The 18,562-nt window shown below is 36.4% G+C and overlaps 3 protein-coding genes across 7 annotated transcripts; 1 reads left to right on the top strand and 2 right to left on the bottom strand.

Moving 5' to 3' along the window:
* Positions 1–6: 6 nt before the first annotated feature.
* Positions 7–11,979, bottom strand: LOC18035969 (MMS19 nucleotide excision repair protein homolog). 5 transcript variants are annotated; one of them, XM_024180519.1, is made up of 20 exons: positions 11,709–11,979; positions 10,902–10,976; positions 10,681–10,735; positions 10,324–10,421; positions 9,998–10,156; positions 9,830–9,889; positions 9,261–9,443; positions 8,488–8,541; positions 8,149–8,235; positions 7,308–8,025; positions 6,357–6,736; positions 5,995–6,068; positions 5,084–5,189; positions 4,118–5,004; positions 3,157–3,232; positions 2,952–3,075; positions 1,169–1,245; positions 628–708; positions 360–439; positions 7–270 (listed from the first exon to the last, which is right to left on the bottom strand). In XM_024180519.1, exons 1-20 carry the CDS (start codon positions 11,778–11,780, stop codon positions 237–239), a joined length of 3,480 nt encoding a protein of 1,159 aa, XP_024036287.1. In that variant the 5' UTR covers positions 11,781–11,979; the 3' UTR covers positions 7–236. The 5 variants fall into 5 exon arrangements, with proteins under 5 accessions (XP_024036287.1, XP_024036288.1, XP_006426876.1 ...); XM_024180520.1 differs by having other exon boundaries at positions 2,964–3,075; XM_006426813.2 differs by having other exon boundaries at positions 10,902–10,964.
* A 580-nt stretch (positions 11,980–12,559) lies between these two features.
* Positions 12,560–15,254, bottom strand: LOC18035965. Its single transcript, XM_024180609.1, has 4 exons — positions 14,959–15,254; positions 14,142–14,252; positions 13,094–14,042; positions 12,560–12,998 (listed from the first exon to the last, which is right to left on the bottom strand). The coding sequence occupies exons 1-4, from the start codon at positions 15,172–15,174 to the stop codon at positions 12,742–12,744; spliced, it is 1,533 nt and encodes a 510-aa protein (XP_024036377.1). The 5' UTR covers positions 15,175–15,254; the 3' UTR covers positions 12,560–12,741.
* A 133-nt stretch (positions 15,255–15,387) lies between these two features.
* LOC18035964 (clavaminate synthase-like protein At3g21360) lies at positions 15,388–17,965 on the top strand. The gene is made up of 3 exons (XM_006426811.2): positions 15,388–16,406; positions 16,972–17,225; positions 17,502–17,965. The coding sequence occupies exons 1-3, from the start codon at positions 16,053–16,055 to the stop codon at positions 17,863–17,865; spliced, it is 972 nt and encodes a 323-aa protein (XP_006426874.1). The 5' UTR covers positions 15,388–16,052; the 3' UTR covers positions 17,866–17,965.
* Positions 17,966–18,562: the final 597 nt, after the last annotated feature.

Raw genomic sequence — 18,562 nt, 5'->3', positions numbered from 1 at the left:
GACCAATGTATATTTTTTGCAAATTTAAACGAGATCCGTCGTCACACCAAATGAATACAACTGGAAATTTTGCATTATCAAAATAGGTAATGAAACATGAGAAAACCTTGCGAACAGCTTGAATATTTACATTATGCCTATGATAATTTAGAAATAAGTTTACACCAAAAAAATCACTGTGAAACATGATTAAAACAATCTCCAGATTCACCCTTCATGGATAAACTTTGCGACCTTCAGAAATAAAGACTTCTTGATGCAGTTGATGCCCTGTTTGATGATCAACAAAAATACAGGCCATGAGTAAAATCACAAGTGAAGAGTAAAACAACAGCATTAGATGGATCTAAAACACGGACCATGCTTGCCGGCATCTAACAGCTTCCTGACGAACAGCTCTCTTTGGATCATCAAGAGCTCTCGATATGGCTTGCAGTACCTAACATATACAAGGGGGTGATGATGTCAACTGATAAGAACAATGAGTTCTATAGGACTAATGGATTGACTATAGATATCTATGAAATGAAAATTTCTAGTTTTACTGCAACTGATTGCAGAGTAAATGGATACAAATAACTATAATATTTTACAGCTGCACTGTTGATTATTGGGATCTTAACTAACCTCTCTTCTCATGGGATAGATCCGTGCATGAGGAAGTTTAGACATGGCCACAAGACACTGAATTGCTGTCTCTCGAACAAGCTGAAAATGTTAAAAAGCATTCAGTAACTTAATTATCCCTGCTAGTCAATATTATCCAATTCACTGCAGGACAAAACCGCTCAGTATTTCTGCAGTATGGCTAGTTGGCTACTTTGTAAGTTTCATCTAATAATTTCTTTGAATACTACATAGTAGTTGAGTGCAGGTTAACAATATTTATGCATTGCATACTTTGGCTTGATTCTAGATGATAAAATGTAAAGCCACTAAAATACTATCCAGCATGCTTTCTTAAGTTTCTCTACATATAGCCTCATTTTATGAAATGAACAGTAACCATGAAGGAAACTTCCATGAGAAGCTGTTATTACAATCAAGAGGATAAGGATGCCATTAACATGGGAAGAAAAATAATCAAACCACCAGAATGCCATCAGTAGCAATGAAATCAAGGAAACGAGTCAGCATAACTAAAGTTATTTTCAGATAAATATCTCACCATCATATGAGGGTAAGAAATAAGTTTGATAATATGATCAATGATAATATGAGCACACTCTATGACTGCTTCTTGTCCTGCAACAATAAGTACAAAATTTGAACATGAAACACTTAGGCGAAGAGCCATTTGAAAATTGAAAATGATAGAATAGTGCATGCATAACTTGTCTAGGAAAAAAATGATAATTTTCATTCTTCAAAAAGGTATCAGCAGGTCAGGATAGCAAATGATAAACAAACAATGTCTCTATGACAAAATCAAATGGCTAATGACCAGATCCCTTGAGAAGCTTTGATAAAATGTTGCTCTTGCTGAAATCTCCCTCTCCTTTTTATGATAATCCACACTCCTGCATCGACCTAGAGGGGTGGGCAAAAACCCGCGGCCCTGACAAAGCCGTACAGTTCAGTTCGGTTCTAAATCTTAAAAATAACCTAAACCCCATTTTATTGGAAAAACAGTAATTCGAGTTCGGTTTTAGGTTCACTCTGCCGAACCGAATAACCAAACCAAAAAATGGAATATTTCAGTAATTTTGTATACAATAGACTTGAACACACCTAATTACTAGTATATATACATATCATTTGTCACCACTAAAATCAAATCACTTCACCGGCTCACCCTAACCACAACGACCAACCCCCCACCGAAAGCAAGAACAGATGCTTCTGCTAATCTGTTCTGTTCATCGGCCACCATTGCTGCTAATATGCTCTGCTCACTGGCCAATGCTCAACAGGAAACAGCTTCTGCCTTCCAGCTGCCGTTCGTGGTCGACTGCATGTGTGCCGTTGCTGTTCCGTTATCAGCACCGTACACCACCGACTGTGCTTGATAGTTTGGATGTTGCAATTTTGTTTCTTCAGTACTTTCCATTGGCGATTTATATTGATGCTTAACTATTATATTAACTCTTGTTGTAGAGATTTACAGTTTTAAAGTGAGTTTAATAGCATGTTTTTAGTATATTAAGTTTCCTCCTATTGAGGTTTATTCAAAATAAATATGAAATTTTGGATGCCACAAATAGTTTCACATATGATATTTACTGAGAAATTTTGGCATTAAATAATTGATATTGATAGTTGGGTTTTTTGGGCATGTTGGCTGTGATTTCTCTATGGCAGTTTATGTATAGGCTTTAATTGATATTATGATTGTCGTATATGTATAGGAAGGAAGACAATGATAATGATGTACAAGAGGTCAATCATGAAGTACAAGAGGAAAAGATCAATGGGGGCAGAAAAAGAAAAATTCTTTTGAGATTGTTTTTTAGAAACATTTTACGAAGCATCCTGGAGAACAACTCAACTAGGTTTACAAATTGAAAAAAGCATAAATATGCCCAATAGGCCTAGAACTGAATAAACCAAACCAAACCGAACTGTTCAGTTTTAATTCAATTCTTTTAGCTTCGGTTCATATTTGGGTTTTTGAGAGAAATAACCAATTTCAAACAGTTCAGCTCAATTCGGAACTGAACTGAACCGTGTCCACCCCTACCCACCAGGACCATGGATCCGCCCCACCCCGGCCCTAAAATGGGTAGTCAGTTGGGAACATCCAACCCTCTGACCCGTGAAATCTATCTTAAGAAACTTAAAAATGACTAAACTCTAAACTGGTCTTCTTCATACAAGAAATATCTAACATTTGTAATGGCAAAATGATTGGCGTAGTCCAGCTGTGGACCAATTACTAGGTATTATAGAAAGTCACAACTCCAATATGCTCTAGAAAAGAGAAATTTTGAATTCGGAAAATGAAAACATACCGATAGTCTTAACATTTTTATCTGTCAGTATCCCAGATAACACAAGCAGGAGACTGTACACAATATCTTTATCTGAAACATCATTACTTAATATGGATAAACCATCCATCAGTATTGGGATTACCTGCAAGAATAAATATACTGCTTGAGTACAATTAAGAACAGCACAACAACATAAGAAAGTCTAGGATATATCGGCTCTCACCGTTTTGGCATCATTCAAGACAACAATTAGGGGAGTATCCGATATAATATGTGCACAAGCTCGGCACAGAATTGATCTGCAATCAAAAACCACCTTCGGTAATAGATTAAATAGTTGAAATATGCCTTTGAATCAAAACTTGGGCAATAAACGTTTGTTCAAGATGCAGAAACTCACATCAGTTCCAATTAATACTACAGGTTAATTAATTATGTCATGAGGGAATTATGATTATTATCATGATGTGATCTAATGCCTTTGCATCAGTAAGTCCAAGGGTAGTGACAGGATGGTCAGTGAGAGCTCTCTGCTTGTATAAGAGATATATATATATATATAAAGGGATAGGATAACATGATGTTTGAGAATATGGAGCTGAAAAATCATGAGATAAAGATGCAATATTTCATGGCATTATTCTTTTTGCTTTTGTTCATTTGAGTTTCGTTGATTCTTGATTTGACCCTGTATTTATCAATGTATTTTCCCTTCAATTCCCAAATTAGGTGTGCATATGTACTAGAGTCAGACCAAAGCTTGAACAGATAGGCCAACAGCAACAGGCAAAACAAACCCAGACCTATAAATAGCAACTAATTCCAATACGCTCTAGATATGTCCTAGATGAGCAGCATTTTAATAAATAAACATACAATGGTATGAAATAAAACAGGGATCTCATCAAAGCTTAATATAATAGATAAGATACAACATTACGAAAAACAAACTCAAACCTATGCTATATGCATTCTGTTCTACATTTGTTCCATAGGAGGTCTATCAGCATCAAATCAGATACAGGTTCAACAATATGAATTATCAGTCTGTCTTGGTACAAAACATTCAACAAGCAATGCAATAGTGCAAAATGAACAGTTAGACGCAGACATAGATCAATCATATAGCTATAAAAAAAACAGGGTATCTTCTATTAAGAGAAAGCAGTAACAAAGGTATGTACCGTGAGAATGATGAATTAGATTTTATAATCAAAGACTGCAGAATGGGCATAATGGTTGAATAGAAACGTTGCTTATAAAGCGGCCGTATTGTTGCATGTAATTTTCGACTTAAGCAATCTTCAGAATCACCCATAAGAATTTTAAACGCATCTGCTGCATATTTAACAACAGACTCAGAACTGTTTTCTGAGTAATCCTGTTCCAGTGAAAAGGAACCCAGTTTGCTGTTGGACAATAAGCATTCTATAAAAGTCATAGTTATGTCTTTAACTTTTTCATGACCCCGCATAAGCAAACCTTTCCCAATCCATGCCAAGCCAGCAATTGCATGGACTTGAAGTGATCTAATATTTGTAGCACCGCGACATATATCAGTAAGACCAATGGAACTGCCATTCTCCAATCCACCGTTGCTCCTTAAAGTAACACTATCATTGAAACTCCATAACTTTGAGTCAAAAATTATATCCATTGCTTCTTCCAAGGTACAATTACCGTGCACCTCTGTTCCATTGGATTTTAAACCCAATTTGTTAACCATAGAGCCCAATGCCTGAGCTGCTGGAACATTACCCTTGAGTAAGGTTGTCATAAATAGACGTATTACCAGTCTCACATTCGGAATGTGTGTTTGAGGACATGCTGCTATAATTACCGATGCAAATAGTGAACATATCCATGCCTCTCTGCTGGAAGAAATGGATGTCTCTTGTGTAAGCTGAAATTCATTTAGTTGGATAGGAATGTTGGATGCTGCATCTTCCAATGGAAAATAAGTTCCTAATGAAAGGACAGTAAAGGCTTTCTGAAATACTATGTTTTGGCTTTCCACAGAACAACTCCCAACAGCAAGCTTCATTGCCTTCATTGTTGCATCAAGAAGCCCCTGCAGTAACATGAAGATATTAGCACCACATAATTCCTGAAGGCAGACAGAGACTGAAAATAAATAGAACAAGTCTCACCTTTTCATGGACCTGAGAACTGAAAGTCACAGATTTTTCAATCAGGTTCCAAATATTTACAGCAAACCGCAGTAAGACTTCCTCAAAACCTCCAATTTCATGTATCCTGGGACCATTCAAACAACCGTTTTATATTATAGGAGGAAATAATGTCAAATAACAACATCAAAAGAGAAAAAAAAAAAGATTTAACCCACCTTATCAGCTTTAAAATTTCTCAAAAAGCATTCACGAGAACCATATCTTGTTTATGAAGGACTCGGTTTATCTATTAGCTTACCAACAATTAGCTAGTTTCTAAATTGACTGATAAGGCACAGATGCAGGAAATGGTCTTTGACGACCCTGTATTGTTAGAAAAACATTGTACCACACACTGAAAAAAAACCAAGATTGTTGTAGAACTCATTATCCTAAACCAAAAAACTATAAAAAGCAATCATTAACACTTTGAATGTCTTTTTCTATATATTTACAACCAAATTTTGTTCTTTTTATACCCTGCTCCCCTTACTAAGTATCAGTTTCCAGCTGGGTTACTAATGAGAAGAACATGCAATTAAAATGGCTGTCAATTGTTTTTAATAAGATGATAGGACTTAGGGTTAAATTAGGGTTGATTTTTATTGATTGAATCAAAAGAAAGAACAATCTTGACCTACAATTCTCCCAAAACTTCTAATTATTCCTAACTCTAGACAAACTCAAAACATAAACCTTAAATGACTCCTTAATCTATTATTTATACCTGAGCCCTAATTAACAAATAAATACAATTACTAAACTGCCCCTGCCCCCAAAAATTACTAAACTGTCCCTGCCCCTTTATATTTGCGCCTAACATAAGTTTTATTGGTCTAACATAAGACCAGTCAAATCAAATGAACTGAAAAGAAGGAAAGCTTATGTACCTTGGCAGCACCTTATTGGAGTAGCATTCCAAAAGCTGAACTACAACTTCTGCTGACTTAGGATTCCCATGGACCTATGGAAAAAGAATACAAAGAATTAATAATAATTATTTGCCATACAATATTAAAAGCAGCCCATGAAACATCCTCTGTGAGATTTTGGTGAAATCACAACCTTGACAAACTTCAAGGATACTGCTTGTCGCATTTGAAACATAGGCATATCCACTTATTAAAAGCAAAAAGCAGACACATGGCAGAAAGATGCAGAAAAAGCATCTTCTAGGAGTGAGAACATTTCATGACATTGTAAGAAAAGCTTTTCCAGTATAAAGAATAGAGAATTTAGTAGATGTACGTACCAAAACCTCATATAAATTGGCACAAACTGCCTCTTCTAGTCCTTGAACAATTTTCAGCAAATAATTTCGTCCAGTTGCACCTATTTCTGAGATTGCCTCCAGTTTGAGTGGAAATGGCATACTAAAATCATGGGACGATGCCAGTGAAACAATTTTTTCGATGACAACATCCATATAACTCAGTGCTTTCTCTGACTCGTTAAATCTATCAATGAACGAACCAATATGCACCAGTGCCTTCAGTGCCAGCTTCCACAACAAAGTATTTTCAAATTCCGAGATGATGATTGATGTGAAAGTCAACAAAATATTCTCAAATATGGAATTTGATATGATTAAGGAGCCTCCGCTGAATGTACCCAGAATCAGCAAACCCTTCACTGTATATTTGATTCGGGAAAAAGAAAATGTTAGAAAGACTTACTAATAACGTAAAAGGGCATTTAGTGACATCCAAAAAAATATAATAACTAGCCAGAAAACTTCATCAAATCTGCAATTGCAAAATGCAGCAATGTCCATGCAAGAATTTTCTCCTTCCACCAACAGAAGTTTCCTTGCTTTCCTTCACCTAATTGCTATAGAAATATAACCGGAGGTTAAATTTCTGAAAACAAGTACGGATGGACACCCCACACAGATACACATCAATCCCAAGAGGCAGGGATGACCTTTTTAAATCATGGAGCACACGATTTTGAGGACCAGAAACATAAAAAATCTAGGTCCACTTCTGACCAACAGGGGTATCCAAATTCATGCAACGTACACCTCAGATCCTCCCGAATCATCATGGAGAGATTTATTAAGTGAGTGACAAAAGAGTAAACAGTATGCAACTGAAATAAGATGCTTATATTCACACATACAGGTAAAGAAGTGGTTGCCCGACCAAGCAGCAATAATATACGAGTTAAAAAAAGAAAGAAATAAGAATGAACATGTTTTTACCTCCAAAATATACATTTGTCTCATAAGAATCTTCATTGGCACTTGTTTCCAAGGTAGATCTCAAGGCCTTGGCTAGTGAAGCAGAATAGCTCTGGAGCAAGCAGTACCATCTCTCATTTGCAGGAGCAGCCACTGATTTGAATTCCTCAGAACTTGCCATTAACTCTCGGCATGCTGTCATAAGCTCGATGCAGAGATAAAGAGCCCCATGATTAAGCTTTCCCCTAAGTACATTACCATCATTTGGAAAGCAATCCTGAGTTGAATTTCCAACTGAAAGCCCCAAAGGATGCATCAAGCAGGGGAAGAAACTTTCCATAACACTATTGCAAGCGGCTGGGGAAGCCTTTGCAGATACAGATAGGATAGAGCCGACCGCATGTAATTTCTGCTTGCTTTGCAGGGAAATTTCTTTGTAAGTCTTAAAACTAGAGATGGACTTGAATATCAAGTTTATGTCTTCATCGCCAATAATCCAACTTAAAAACAGACCACTATTTTGCTTGAAAACCGTATCCAGAAGATTTAAAGATTCTGTTAAAATAACATTGTCCCGAAAGCCAACACCATCCAGTGATTCTGAAGCAAAGGACAAAGTAGGTTCATGTGAACTATATATTGCATCTTTTATAGAAGACCACATTGCTTTGGCATGTTTTTCAATCCTGTCTGCTCCATATTTCACTGTGCAATGGCTAAGGTATTTCAAGGAATCAACCTGCAAGCATATAAAGACAGTAACTCAGATTCAACATGCCGAAGACACATTGATAAGGCAAATAAGCAAATATTGACGAATTAAAATCAGTCACAACTTTATAAAATTAATATTAATACCAACCTTAGCTGATTGGAGCGAAGAAGAAAGTTTTTCAAGGAGCAATGGGATGGCAAAGGGCTCAAAAAGAGAAGTGGAAGAAAATGCTGCCTGCATAATGTGAGAGAGAGAGAGATTTGGAAACTGTCAAATTAAGCATTTTCAACTGTGGTCATAGTCATAAATTTTAAGTTTCCAGCATCAGACGTGCCGACTACAAAAATCACCCAAAGTTCCATATTGTAGTCAAAATTTATAGCAAGGTTGTAAGAACAGACCATTTTGGCACAAATAAGAGTAAACAAATAATTACCGACAGAACCTCCCAAAAAGCTGAATAATCTACAGCAAAACATCACATACCATTAATGCCCTTGAAAGATCATCCCTTTTCACATCAAAGTCCTCAGCTTTAGACTGTAATAAACAAAAAAATCACACAGGCCAGATCAACAAAGTGAAAATAATGTGAAACAGTAACCCTCAGAAGAAAAAAAGAGATCAAATAAATGCACCCCAAATCAATAACATAAGGCCATATTTACAGTTAATATTGCTTATGCAAGTTAGTATATGACATAGAAGGAAAAAGTAACCACGTAGAACTAATTATATATAAGTTATTGTCATGAACTTATGCTTGCACCAATATGACCCTGAATAAATTGATCAAGAAAATTTGTACGAATTTAATTCAACAGTCAGGGGACAAAAAGAAAAAGTGAATAGATATAGAAAGATACATAGAACCGCACATCTCTCCATAGTAGCTGAACTTGCATATCAAGTGCATGATTGCAGATAACATAAAGAGCAACATTTGCATCAAAGCAGATTTTGAAAAATAGCATACATCCTAAAATTTAAAAGGTAAGTTGAAATCGTAAAAGATGCATGAAATATCAAGTTCAAAACACAAATAATCTCAGAAGCATGTGCAAACAAAGGGAAGGCTTGGGAACAAAATGGTATATAAAGTGAACATTCTCCCACATAAAAACTAAGTGTGGTTAACCCAATAAAACTCTCTCCTTGTGGTATTTAAACTGTTTGAAATAGCATATGCCAATTCCAAAATCAAACACAATTCTATCAAAAGATAAAATAGAATATGGCTGATATAAAATTACGCTTACGTGTGTGAAATGAATAGGGAAGTAACAGCCCAAAATTTCAAAAAGGTCACCGGCAAAATTAGCAAGTAGATCATCTGAAAATAGCTCTGCCGCAACCTCGACAATATGAAATGTTAGCATTAAGCAGTGAGGATCCTTCTCCCCGTCAACAGCTTCACAGATTGCATAAAGAAGATCTTCCCCCTAGACCACATACAGGCAATCTGATGTTACTTAAAACAGAAGAGTATGAAATAAGCTAAGAAATTCAGCAGACAAATGAGACAAACTGAAACGAAGAGAAATATGTTTCTGGGAGGAAGTGAATGTCTCCAGCAGGGGCGTCTGCAAGCACAAACATGAATATGTTGTACGTGTGCATGCTCATGTGAGTGAGAGAGAGAACATTATAACCATAGATCAAAGAGTTTCCACTGTTTCTAATTGTCATTCAGAACTTGGAAAATTGCAATTAAACAACAGAAGATGCCACCACTGGAGGTTTCAGATTTCTTTTATGTTATGGTATTCAAAAGATGTTATTCACTCATAAGGTATAAACTGAAGAAGGGTGAGACCACAAAAAATACCAGTGAAACAACAGCATCAGGGTAACGTTGCAATAGGCACTCCAAAAGTTCGAAGCAAAGCTGCGAAAGAGTCATCAAAATGTGAAGCAACATCAAAAAATTCAACAAGAACTTTTTTAATAGGTTTCTTCAGTAATATATAGGGGAATGCAGGGCCAATTGTCTTACCTTCCTGTCATGCTGCGCCAATGACTGCACCTGGAGGTTTTGTATGTAAGACTGGGCAACTGCTTTTGCATCATTTGTAGTGATCACACCACCGCTACTTTTCCTCCTTAGTAGTGCCAAGCAACCAACAAGTGCACCGCGTAAAGCTTTCCAATCTGCCTGACAAAAGTATAATATCATTTATTCAATTTTGAAACTAAAATCCAAACAACCATTGTATAAACAGAAAATATAGAAGGGTTCATTTTAGTTAAAATGACAGCTTGTAAATAAATGCAATTAAATCTTGGGTAGATAATGCTGCAGAAGAAAAATGCCAGACTGACCAGTCTATCTGTGAAGAATGCTAGCATGCTGTGGATGGTAGCATCATCTAAAGGCTTTGATGCAAGATGTGTAAGCAGTTCTCCAAGGAGAAGAATACCTGAAGAAAGAGAAAGTGTTCAAATATTTTCCAGCATCAACTTCAGATTCATTTAAAACAGATAATAAAATTTAAATGACCATCTAGAATAGTAAAACTTTGTAGTGCTGATTAGATGATTAAATTTAAATGACCATCCAGTTATTTCTACAGAAATTATCTAAAAGGAACAGAAAAATTGTATGCTAATCATCCAAGCCAACACCGATTAATTACTATCTATAAACCTCAATATCCACACAACATACTGAAAGATTACCTCTTGCGCGAATCACATCATCTGTAGTAGTCAAATACATACCCATCTCTCTAACCTGCATACATAATTCATATTACAAAACAGAAAACTACAGAGAAAAGACCAGAAGGGACGAAACCCCACTTTCACACTTCAATACAAAATAAAGATAATTATAAATAAGAAGAAACAATGGAACTAAGCATAACAGATATGATTGTTTGTGATAACGTGAAACATACCAGTGTTTCTATAGTTAACACATTTTTCTTCAATAAAGAAGCAATCACATCCAAGCTTGCAGCCTGCAGTTGACTCTGATTGATAAGTAATATATTACACATGAATTCACGTGAATTAACAATAAATACATAATTTCAGGTTTAATATCTGGTCCTTTACATGCATGTGCAAAATGATAACTCTAATTACACAATTTCAGTGCATCTGAGAGTGCTAGTCTAGAAAGCACTTTCAGGTGTGACTTTTTGCAGAAGCACTCGAAAGCATTTTCTGAACAAGCACCTTTCAGGTACTATCCAAATGCTCTTCAAGTGCCTCTCACCCAAATTGTTTTCTCAAGGCACCTATCAAACTGCTTCTCATAAGAATCAACCTAAGCGCTTTTCTCTATCTGAACCAAAGACAATAAACAGTGCCAGAGGAACTTTTGGCAATTTGAAAGCACTTCCGACGGTGCCATCCCCATTGCAACAAGTTAAAAATTTGAAAAAAAAAAAAAGATCAAGGACTCGATCAATCAATTAATAATTCACTTAATAAACAATTTAGTAATGCCGGTTCATGTTCGGCTCTTCCGTACAAATTTTTAAAACATCTCTCAGAACAGAAACAGAAACTTAACCCCCAAAACAGAGCCGGGTGTGCTGGAAATTAACAAAAATTTACAAAATTTTGGTCCAAGTTCTGATTTTTTAATGCCGCAATACCTTCTCAACGAAACTAATGCAAAATCAAGTTGCAAGAATTGAAAAGTAAATGAAAATAATAAAAGCAGAGTAATTGATTAAGAAGTAACGAACTAGAACCTGGTGAGTCGGGGAGCTAGACAAGTTAACGAACGACTCAATGTGCTGAATCAGCTGACTCGCTTCTGCCATTGCCTTGGGAACAGAGAAAGAGGGAGGGTTTTGGGGAGTTTTAAGGGAGAGACCGAGGAGGAGTGAGCGTAAAATGATTTTGGGAAGGAAGTTATATAAATTGTGAATTGACCCCAAGCATATTTGTTATTTCTCATACGCTACATAATTCTTGTCATTGGTTCTTCTTGCACCTTGATTACTGATTAATGATTTTGGGTTTTGGTTTCTAGTGGTGGTTGAAATATTGGAATTGCGATATTTAATCTATCAAAAATAAAATAAAAATATAAAAAGAGGTGAGACATCTAAGATTCAAACTGAGTGTGTGTTAGACTTAATCTTAAAAAATGTTGAGAAGAAAGTTATAATTTCTCATAGTTTTCTTTATTTCTGTGCTTAGTTTCTCATATTTTTCTTTGATTTTTGTGTTTCAAATTTTCTGCGGTTTGGTTATGAATTTTGGTTTCCAATACCTGGTTAAAACTTAAAACAAAATGATAAACATTCATTTAGAAAATTAAATTAATTTAATGCTTCAGTAATCCCGTGAAAAAGATTAAAAAGAAAATATTAGAGTAAAAAAAAAAGTACCCAAGTATTTCGTCGAACACAATTGATTTGTTCATTAAAGAGAGTTTTGCAAAGAGTTTGACCAATGTTTATTTAGAAAGTTTATCAACCATTCTGAATCAAAGATCATAACTACCACAACAGCATCAACAGCAAAAGATCTCTTTCAGAATTTTAATTCATAATAAAAACAGATTAGTGAAGAAATAAAAAGGAAGAAAAGGGCAGAGGCAAAAGCAGCAAGCTAGATTATTAAGATTGGACATTTCAATTTAAAGCTCCACGATGTGTATGTTTTAGTGGGTTACTATTGCAATGTGGTAGAATGACAAGAGACATTTTCCGAGACTACTTCAAAATCATACAACAAAAACCCGCATTTACAGAACATCGAAGAGAGAAACATTTGTCATCTCAAACCATCAAGCACCGAATTTTCTTCATCACAAGAAGCCTCTTCTAGCATGTCGAGAAATCCTTTACGAGTGGTCCTTTCAACTGCAGAGGCATTATAATGAACCCCAAAAGTAGATGCTGCCTCAAACCTTGTCCACAATTCCTTCTTTAGAGTGTTCTCACCAGGACGTTTGCCCGTCCTGAATGTGCTCTCGGGTTCCTTCCACAGCGGAGTACTTTCTATAAGTGCTGAATTGCCTCCAAAAGGTTCTGTGCAGAAAGAGAAATGTTTGAATAAATTCATGTTTCGTATGACACCTGAGTATAATGAAACTAGATCTAAAAGAATAAAACAGAAACAATACCTGGGAGGTGAGATTTATTTGTCTGGTGACAGCCACTTTGAACATCATTTTCAGTTTCTTTTGATGGTGATGGGTTCAGTTGCAATTTTGCTCCAGAATCAACTGGCAAGGTATCATCAGCAGCAGCTTTTTCAGTTGATATCTCATCAGTTGGCTCCAACAAAACACAACTTTTTGGAGGTGAGAATTTCCAAAGTGGGGATGCTTCCAAGTCTTTCCAAACAATTCCAGATTTACAAGCTTGTCGTATCCCTAAAAGCTCTGGATACTTAAAAGCCAGACCATCAGAATCCTCACTACTGGAGGAGTCAGAAGATTGTGAACCTTTTTGAAGTCCAACAGGAAAGGGGGTGCACCTACGGTCTCTGGCATTGGGTTTACAACAGGACTCAGAAATGGGCTCAAGCATTACACAAGATTTAGGAGGGGACATTTTTAAACATGGAGTCATAACAAACATCGACTGGTCTCTTTTTGAAAACATTGATAAAGAATCAAAACTAGATTCTATTACGTTTCCCCTCATAGCAACTGTAGAATCAGCAGGTTTGCTTGGAGTTGGCTTTATCTCCACACCTTCAAGCAAATCATCATTTGCATCTCCAGGAATAGTTAACGGAGGAGGTATCTCAACAGTACTTTTGGAAGTTATCCTTTCAAAGCGTGATTTCGATGGGTCCTGGCATTTAGATGACAGTGTTTTTGACATAGGAAGAGGTGTGAGCAAAAACAGTTGTCTACCTCTCTCAATAGTGCAATTGGCACGCCAGGACACAAGGGGAGAAGGAGAGATTAATGTGTCCTCATTGTTTACTTCTTCTGGACTCCCAAATTCACAAACATTCTCGTCAATAGTTGTAGAAACAGTTTTACTGATCAAAGACTCTCCCAACTGCTTCTCAGACTCAATAGGACTGCAGAGCACCTTCTGAAATCTGGGGACCCATGGCTGTGATTGTAGAACATGATATTACAGGTCATTCTGCTATAAGATCTATGGAACCAAAAAACATATAGGCCGAAGAAACAGGAAAATTAGAAAATTAACCTTCAAAGTAGAAAGCATTTCTGATAAGACACTTGTGAAAGCTTCAACTTCTTTTCTCCCCTGCTTGCTCATTGTTTTCACTTTAAGCGCTTGCACAACAAGCTCATCAATCTGCAACTCAATGCATCAATTCTGCACAATCAGCCACAGCTAACAGTAAACCATGTTTATAATATAGATCATGAGAGTGAAAATGAAATTATTGTGATAAAACGAGGTCTATCTAAACCATGTCCAACGTCAAACACAACAATCTATGGTGTCTGAGCACACCCGTGCTTGGAAGCAAATTCTTAATTGCTCCAGTCAAAATCATAACAACCAGATTGAGTGTGAGATAAATGCATCGATAAAAGCCAACAAGATCTTACTAGTTACCGCCTTTGTTATAGAACAAACACATAAGGAGAGATAGGAATTTGAAATTTTTTTTCTTAATGGGGAGGAAGAAAAAGAATGCTTCTCTGCCAATGATCCCCCTTAGATCTTTTAACCATTCACCATTTCAGTTTATGCACATATGAGCTCATCTAATGAAATCACATGAGAATTAAGACCAACACATGACAATTAAGAACAACTTAAAAAATTCTAGAACCTAACACAGTCACCGCAGGATTAAGCTCAAATTTGCAGCCTAATGAACTTCAATTCCACTTCCAAATACCTAAAACAAAATAACATGCTATCAGGCATGGCAAATAAAAGTTAAAGGGAATTTCATTCCTAGCAACCAAACGCGGCCTTAGCGTAAATAGACATAATAAACACAAGCAACGGCAAAAAAATTTGTAGAATATGATTAATATAAATATACCTGTTGAAGAAGGGACGACAGATCGGACTGAACGAGCAAGAGCCGGTCTAGGGTACTGTCATCATCCAGTGCCTCGTCTTCGATTTGTCTATCGCTGCGCGATTTCTTCTTCAAATTCGCCGATTTCGAAAGCCTTCCCCCTCCATTATTGTTGTTCGGGAGATCCCGAAGCGGTTTCCTTACTGATTTTGGTTTCACTTCAGTTCTCGGCGGCATCGCGCTCCCCGATCTGGGAACCGGAAATTCGAAATGCGTGTGCTTTGATTTGAATTTTCCCAAGTTTTTGAGGCGGGACTTCTTCTTTTCTTTTTTCAAGTATTTTTTTAAAGAAAGAGACTGGGCCAGTGGGCTAGAGGCCCGGCCCACTGTTACTTTTTAAATAACAAATAAAAAGGAAAAATGCTATGCTCGTTAAAAAGAAACAAAAAAAAAAAAAACTTGAGAAAGTTTGAAACGAAAATCAACATTCACGGGCACGGGCATGTGCTTGGTGGATAAAATGGAGAGCACGATTAGCCGTTCCTTCACACAAATCATGCCCCCTCGATATTAAATATGGGAAGCAGCGAGAAACCGGGAAGTTTTTTCAAAGTTGGTCCACCTTGATCAGAAGTGAGCGTTTAGAGAGACTTAAATTAAGTCCATTTAAAGATTTGATCGAAGTGGATTTTCCTTCTTTTCTCTCTATCTCCGAACTCTCGCACTAAAAAAGCAAATGTTGAGAGTTCAATCTCTTTCCTCTCTCTTTCATTTTCTTTCTTTCTTTCTTTCTTTCTTCCGGTTCGTTCCATTTATTAAGCCTTTCAATTAAATGAATTATAATCAAGGCTCAGTTATATAACACACGTTTTTTCAAGTGAACCCAAAAAATTGACTTTAGTGTCTGAGGATTAACACCATAAAAATCTCCAACATCCCCCCTAATCCTTATCTGTGAACCCAGATATTTTCTGGGAAAGTGACCGTGGTTGTTTGTGTTTGCTCGAGAAAAAAGCTGCTGGTCGAAAATCGTCTCCCCCCATTATTACAAATTTAGGTGTTGGCGTCAGCATCTGGTCGCTCCTCAAACACGACTGGATTTCAGCAGCAACAGCATGGCCGATCATTTCGCTGAAATAAAACTTGCAGAACAAAAAAGCTACAACTCCATTCCCTTCCCTTGGGTTCTGACACCAAACTCTACAACAAATCTGTCTTTTCTGACGGAAACAATCAGAACCCAGAAGCCATTTCTCGAATCTTTATTGCTCAAAGCAGGGGCCGTGCTTCTCAGAGGGTTCGATGTCAAGACAGCCAATGACTTCAACGACGTCGTTGAGGCTTTTGGCTACGAGGAGTTGCCCTACGTCGGCGGTGCTGCTCCCAGAAGCCACGTTGTTGGTCGAGTTTTTACTGCCAATGAATCTTCACTTGATCGTAACATTCCTTTTCACCAGGAAATGGCTTTGGTAATGTTTTTGGTTTCTGGCTTTGAGCAGTTACAAATTTGACCCAAAAACTAAACCTGCTTTTATTGTTGCCTCTATTAGTAATCATTTACAACAAAATAACCTCTATCTCTTTCACAAATTTAACCTTTGATGTATCCTTTATTATAATTTTACCCCAATTAGTGAATTAGATTTTCGAAAACAAAATGCCCTCACAGTGAAGAAACAAGCAAATGGACATATGTTTGGCAATTGGCAGCGATGCTGGTGTCGTTGAAAGCACATTTAAATTGTCAAAATTTGTGTTTTTACTTATTTTATATCAGTATTTGAAGGAAACAAAAGGATGTGCTTTTTCTAGAAGTCATTTTTGGGTTAGAAAATCAAATTGATCTTGTAATGTAAGTATGCAACAAGAAGCTTTATTTCGAATTCCTTTGCACAGGCTTGAGCGTTACATGCTGGTTAGTAGATTCCACATGCGAGCTAAGTCACCAACTATGTTATTTGATACAGAATTTACTGTTGGTACTTTGCTTTGTCTTTGTATTGGACTCACAATTACTGTGCTTTTTCTGCTCAGCTTCCTCAGTTCCCGTCAAAGTTGTTCTTCTTCTGTGAAGTAGAGCCAGTAAGTGGAGGAGACACTCCTCTAGTCCTTAGCCACATTGTCTACGAGAGGATGAAAGAGAGTTACCCTGAATTTGTTCAACAACTAGAGCAGGATGGATTGATTTATACCAGAATATATCAAGAAAAGGATGATCTTTCATCTCCGACCGGCCGCGGCTGGAAATCCATTTTCTTGACTGAAGACAAGAGCCTCGCCGAGGAAAGGTTTGTGTTAACTTGATCATGTTATTAGTACTTGAGAACTTCAGATTATTGAAATTCATATCAATTGGTATATGCGTGCCCTTTATCTTTAGATCAATAATACATGAGCAACAAGTTTCTATTGCATCAAAGCCTAAAAGCCAATTGGGCTAAGGTGCTAGCTTTTAATCCACGTTATTTGACAGTTACAATGTTCACGTCAATACTCTTTTGAGCATTATAAACTTCTATTCAATTAGCGATGATATAATATGGTTCTATCAAATCTTTCAACAGGGCTGCTAATTTGGGCTTGAAATTGGAGTGGATGGAAGACGGTGGAGTGAAGACAGTGTTGGGTCCAATCCCAGCTGTTACGTATGATAAAATCAGGCAACGGAAGATTTGGTTCAATAGCATAGTAATGGCTTATACATGCTGGAAAGACACACAAAATGATCCTGTTAAGGCAGTCACTTTTGGGAATGGTAGTCCATATCCAGAGGATATCGTCTACAACTTAATGAAAATCCTTGAAGAGGAATGTGTTGCCATCCCTTGGCAGAATGGCGACGTTCTGCTGATAGATAACTTGGCTGTGCTTCATGCCCGTAGATCATCCAGTCGTCCTCGCCATATATTGGCTTCTCTTTGCAAGTAGAAAATAAACTCTATTCTTGTGATTTTTATTTTTTTTTTTTGATACACTATTCTTGTGAATTTAATTTCATGCTACTGGTATGCCTGCATTCTTGATTTCACGTTGGACTCCACCTTCCATGATTTGGGTTGATGCGTTTGTGTTCGTCTCATGTTTTATTCACGTCATTTTGAATTTGAGGTAAATATAATGGTACGGGTTCAGGTATCCGAATCGAATGGACTGATCTGAAACGCTTTTGGGTCTCACATTCTAGAGTTAGACTATTGGCACCCCTCTAATCTCCTCATAAGACCTAATTTTTAGTTATATTCATTTTATTTCTGAAAATGTCCCTTTTTTAAGATATACTTTTCTAAGGTCTCAATTTTTATTTGATTTGTTCTATTGTTAAAACTCAAAGTATTATTGTGCTATTTTTTTCATTATTTTTTATTTTATTATTATCCTACACAAATTAAAAAGTTATATGGTTGATAAGTTTTTTATTGTTAATCATTGGCTGAAATAATATCAATTTGAAATTATAATTTCAATGTAATTTTAAGTATAAAAATATTTAATTAATAAGGAATCAAAATAGAATAATAGATTATTCTAAATTTATATAATTTATTTTAGTTAGATAGGAAGTAACATATAAATTTTTTTTTTAAGGATTGATTATGAATTAAGTAATTTGTTGGAAAAAAATTTA

This window comes from Citrus clementina, unplaced genomic scaffold (genome assembly GCF_000493195.1).
Source record: "Citrus clementina cultivar Clemenules unplaced genomic scaffold, Citrus_clementina_v1.0 scaffold_7, whole genome shotgun sequence".
Taxonomy (NCBI): Eukaryota; Viridiplantae; Streptophyta; class Magnoliopsida; order Sapindales; family Rutaceae; genus Citrus; species Citrus x clementina.
This window is presented reverse-complemented; position numbering and strand designations above follow the sequence as displayed.

Coding starts and splice junctions, on each gene's coding strand:
- LOC18035965 (XM_024180609.1), bottom strand. CDS start 15,174: ATGCCGCCGAGAACTGAAGTGAAACCAAAATCAGTAAGGAAACCGCTT. Junction 14,253..14,958: donor TGTCGTCCCTTCTTCAACAG/GTATATTTATAT, acceptor ATTGAGTTGCAG/ATTGATGAGCTTGTTGTGCA. Junction 14,043..14,141: donor AAATGCTTTCTACTTTGAAG/GTTAATTTTCTA, acceptor CTACAATCACAG/CCATGGGTCCCCAGATTTCA.
- LOC18035964 (XM_006426811.2), top strand. CDS start 16,053: ATGGCCGATCATTTCGCTGAAATAAAACTTGCAGAACAAAAAAGCTAC. Junction 16,407..16,971: donor TTCACCAGGAAATGGCTTTG/GTAATGTTTTTG, acceptor TTTTCTGCTCAG/CTTCCTCAGTTCCCGTCAAA. Junction 17,226..17,501: donor AAGAGCCTCGCCGAGGAAAG/GTTTGTGTTAAC, acceptor ATCTTTCAACAG/GGCTGCTAATTTGGGCTTGA.
- LOC18035969 (XM_024180519.1), bottom strand. CDS start 11,780: ATGGCAGAAGCGAGTCAGCTGATTCAGCACATTGAGTCGTTCGTTAAC. Junction 9,444..9,829: donor CTGATGCTGTTGTTTCACTG/GTATTTTTTGTG, acceptor TATGTGGTCTAG/GGGGAAGATCTTCTTTATGC. Junction 3,076..3,156: donor TCTTGAATGATGCCAAAACG/GTGAGAGCCGAT, acceptor TTATTCTTGCAG/GTAATCCCAATACTGATGGA.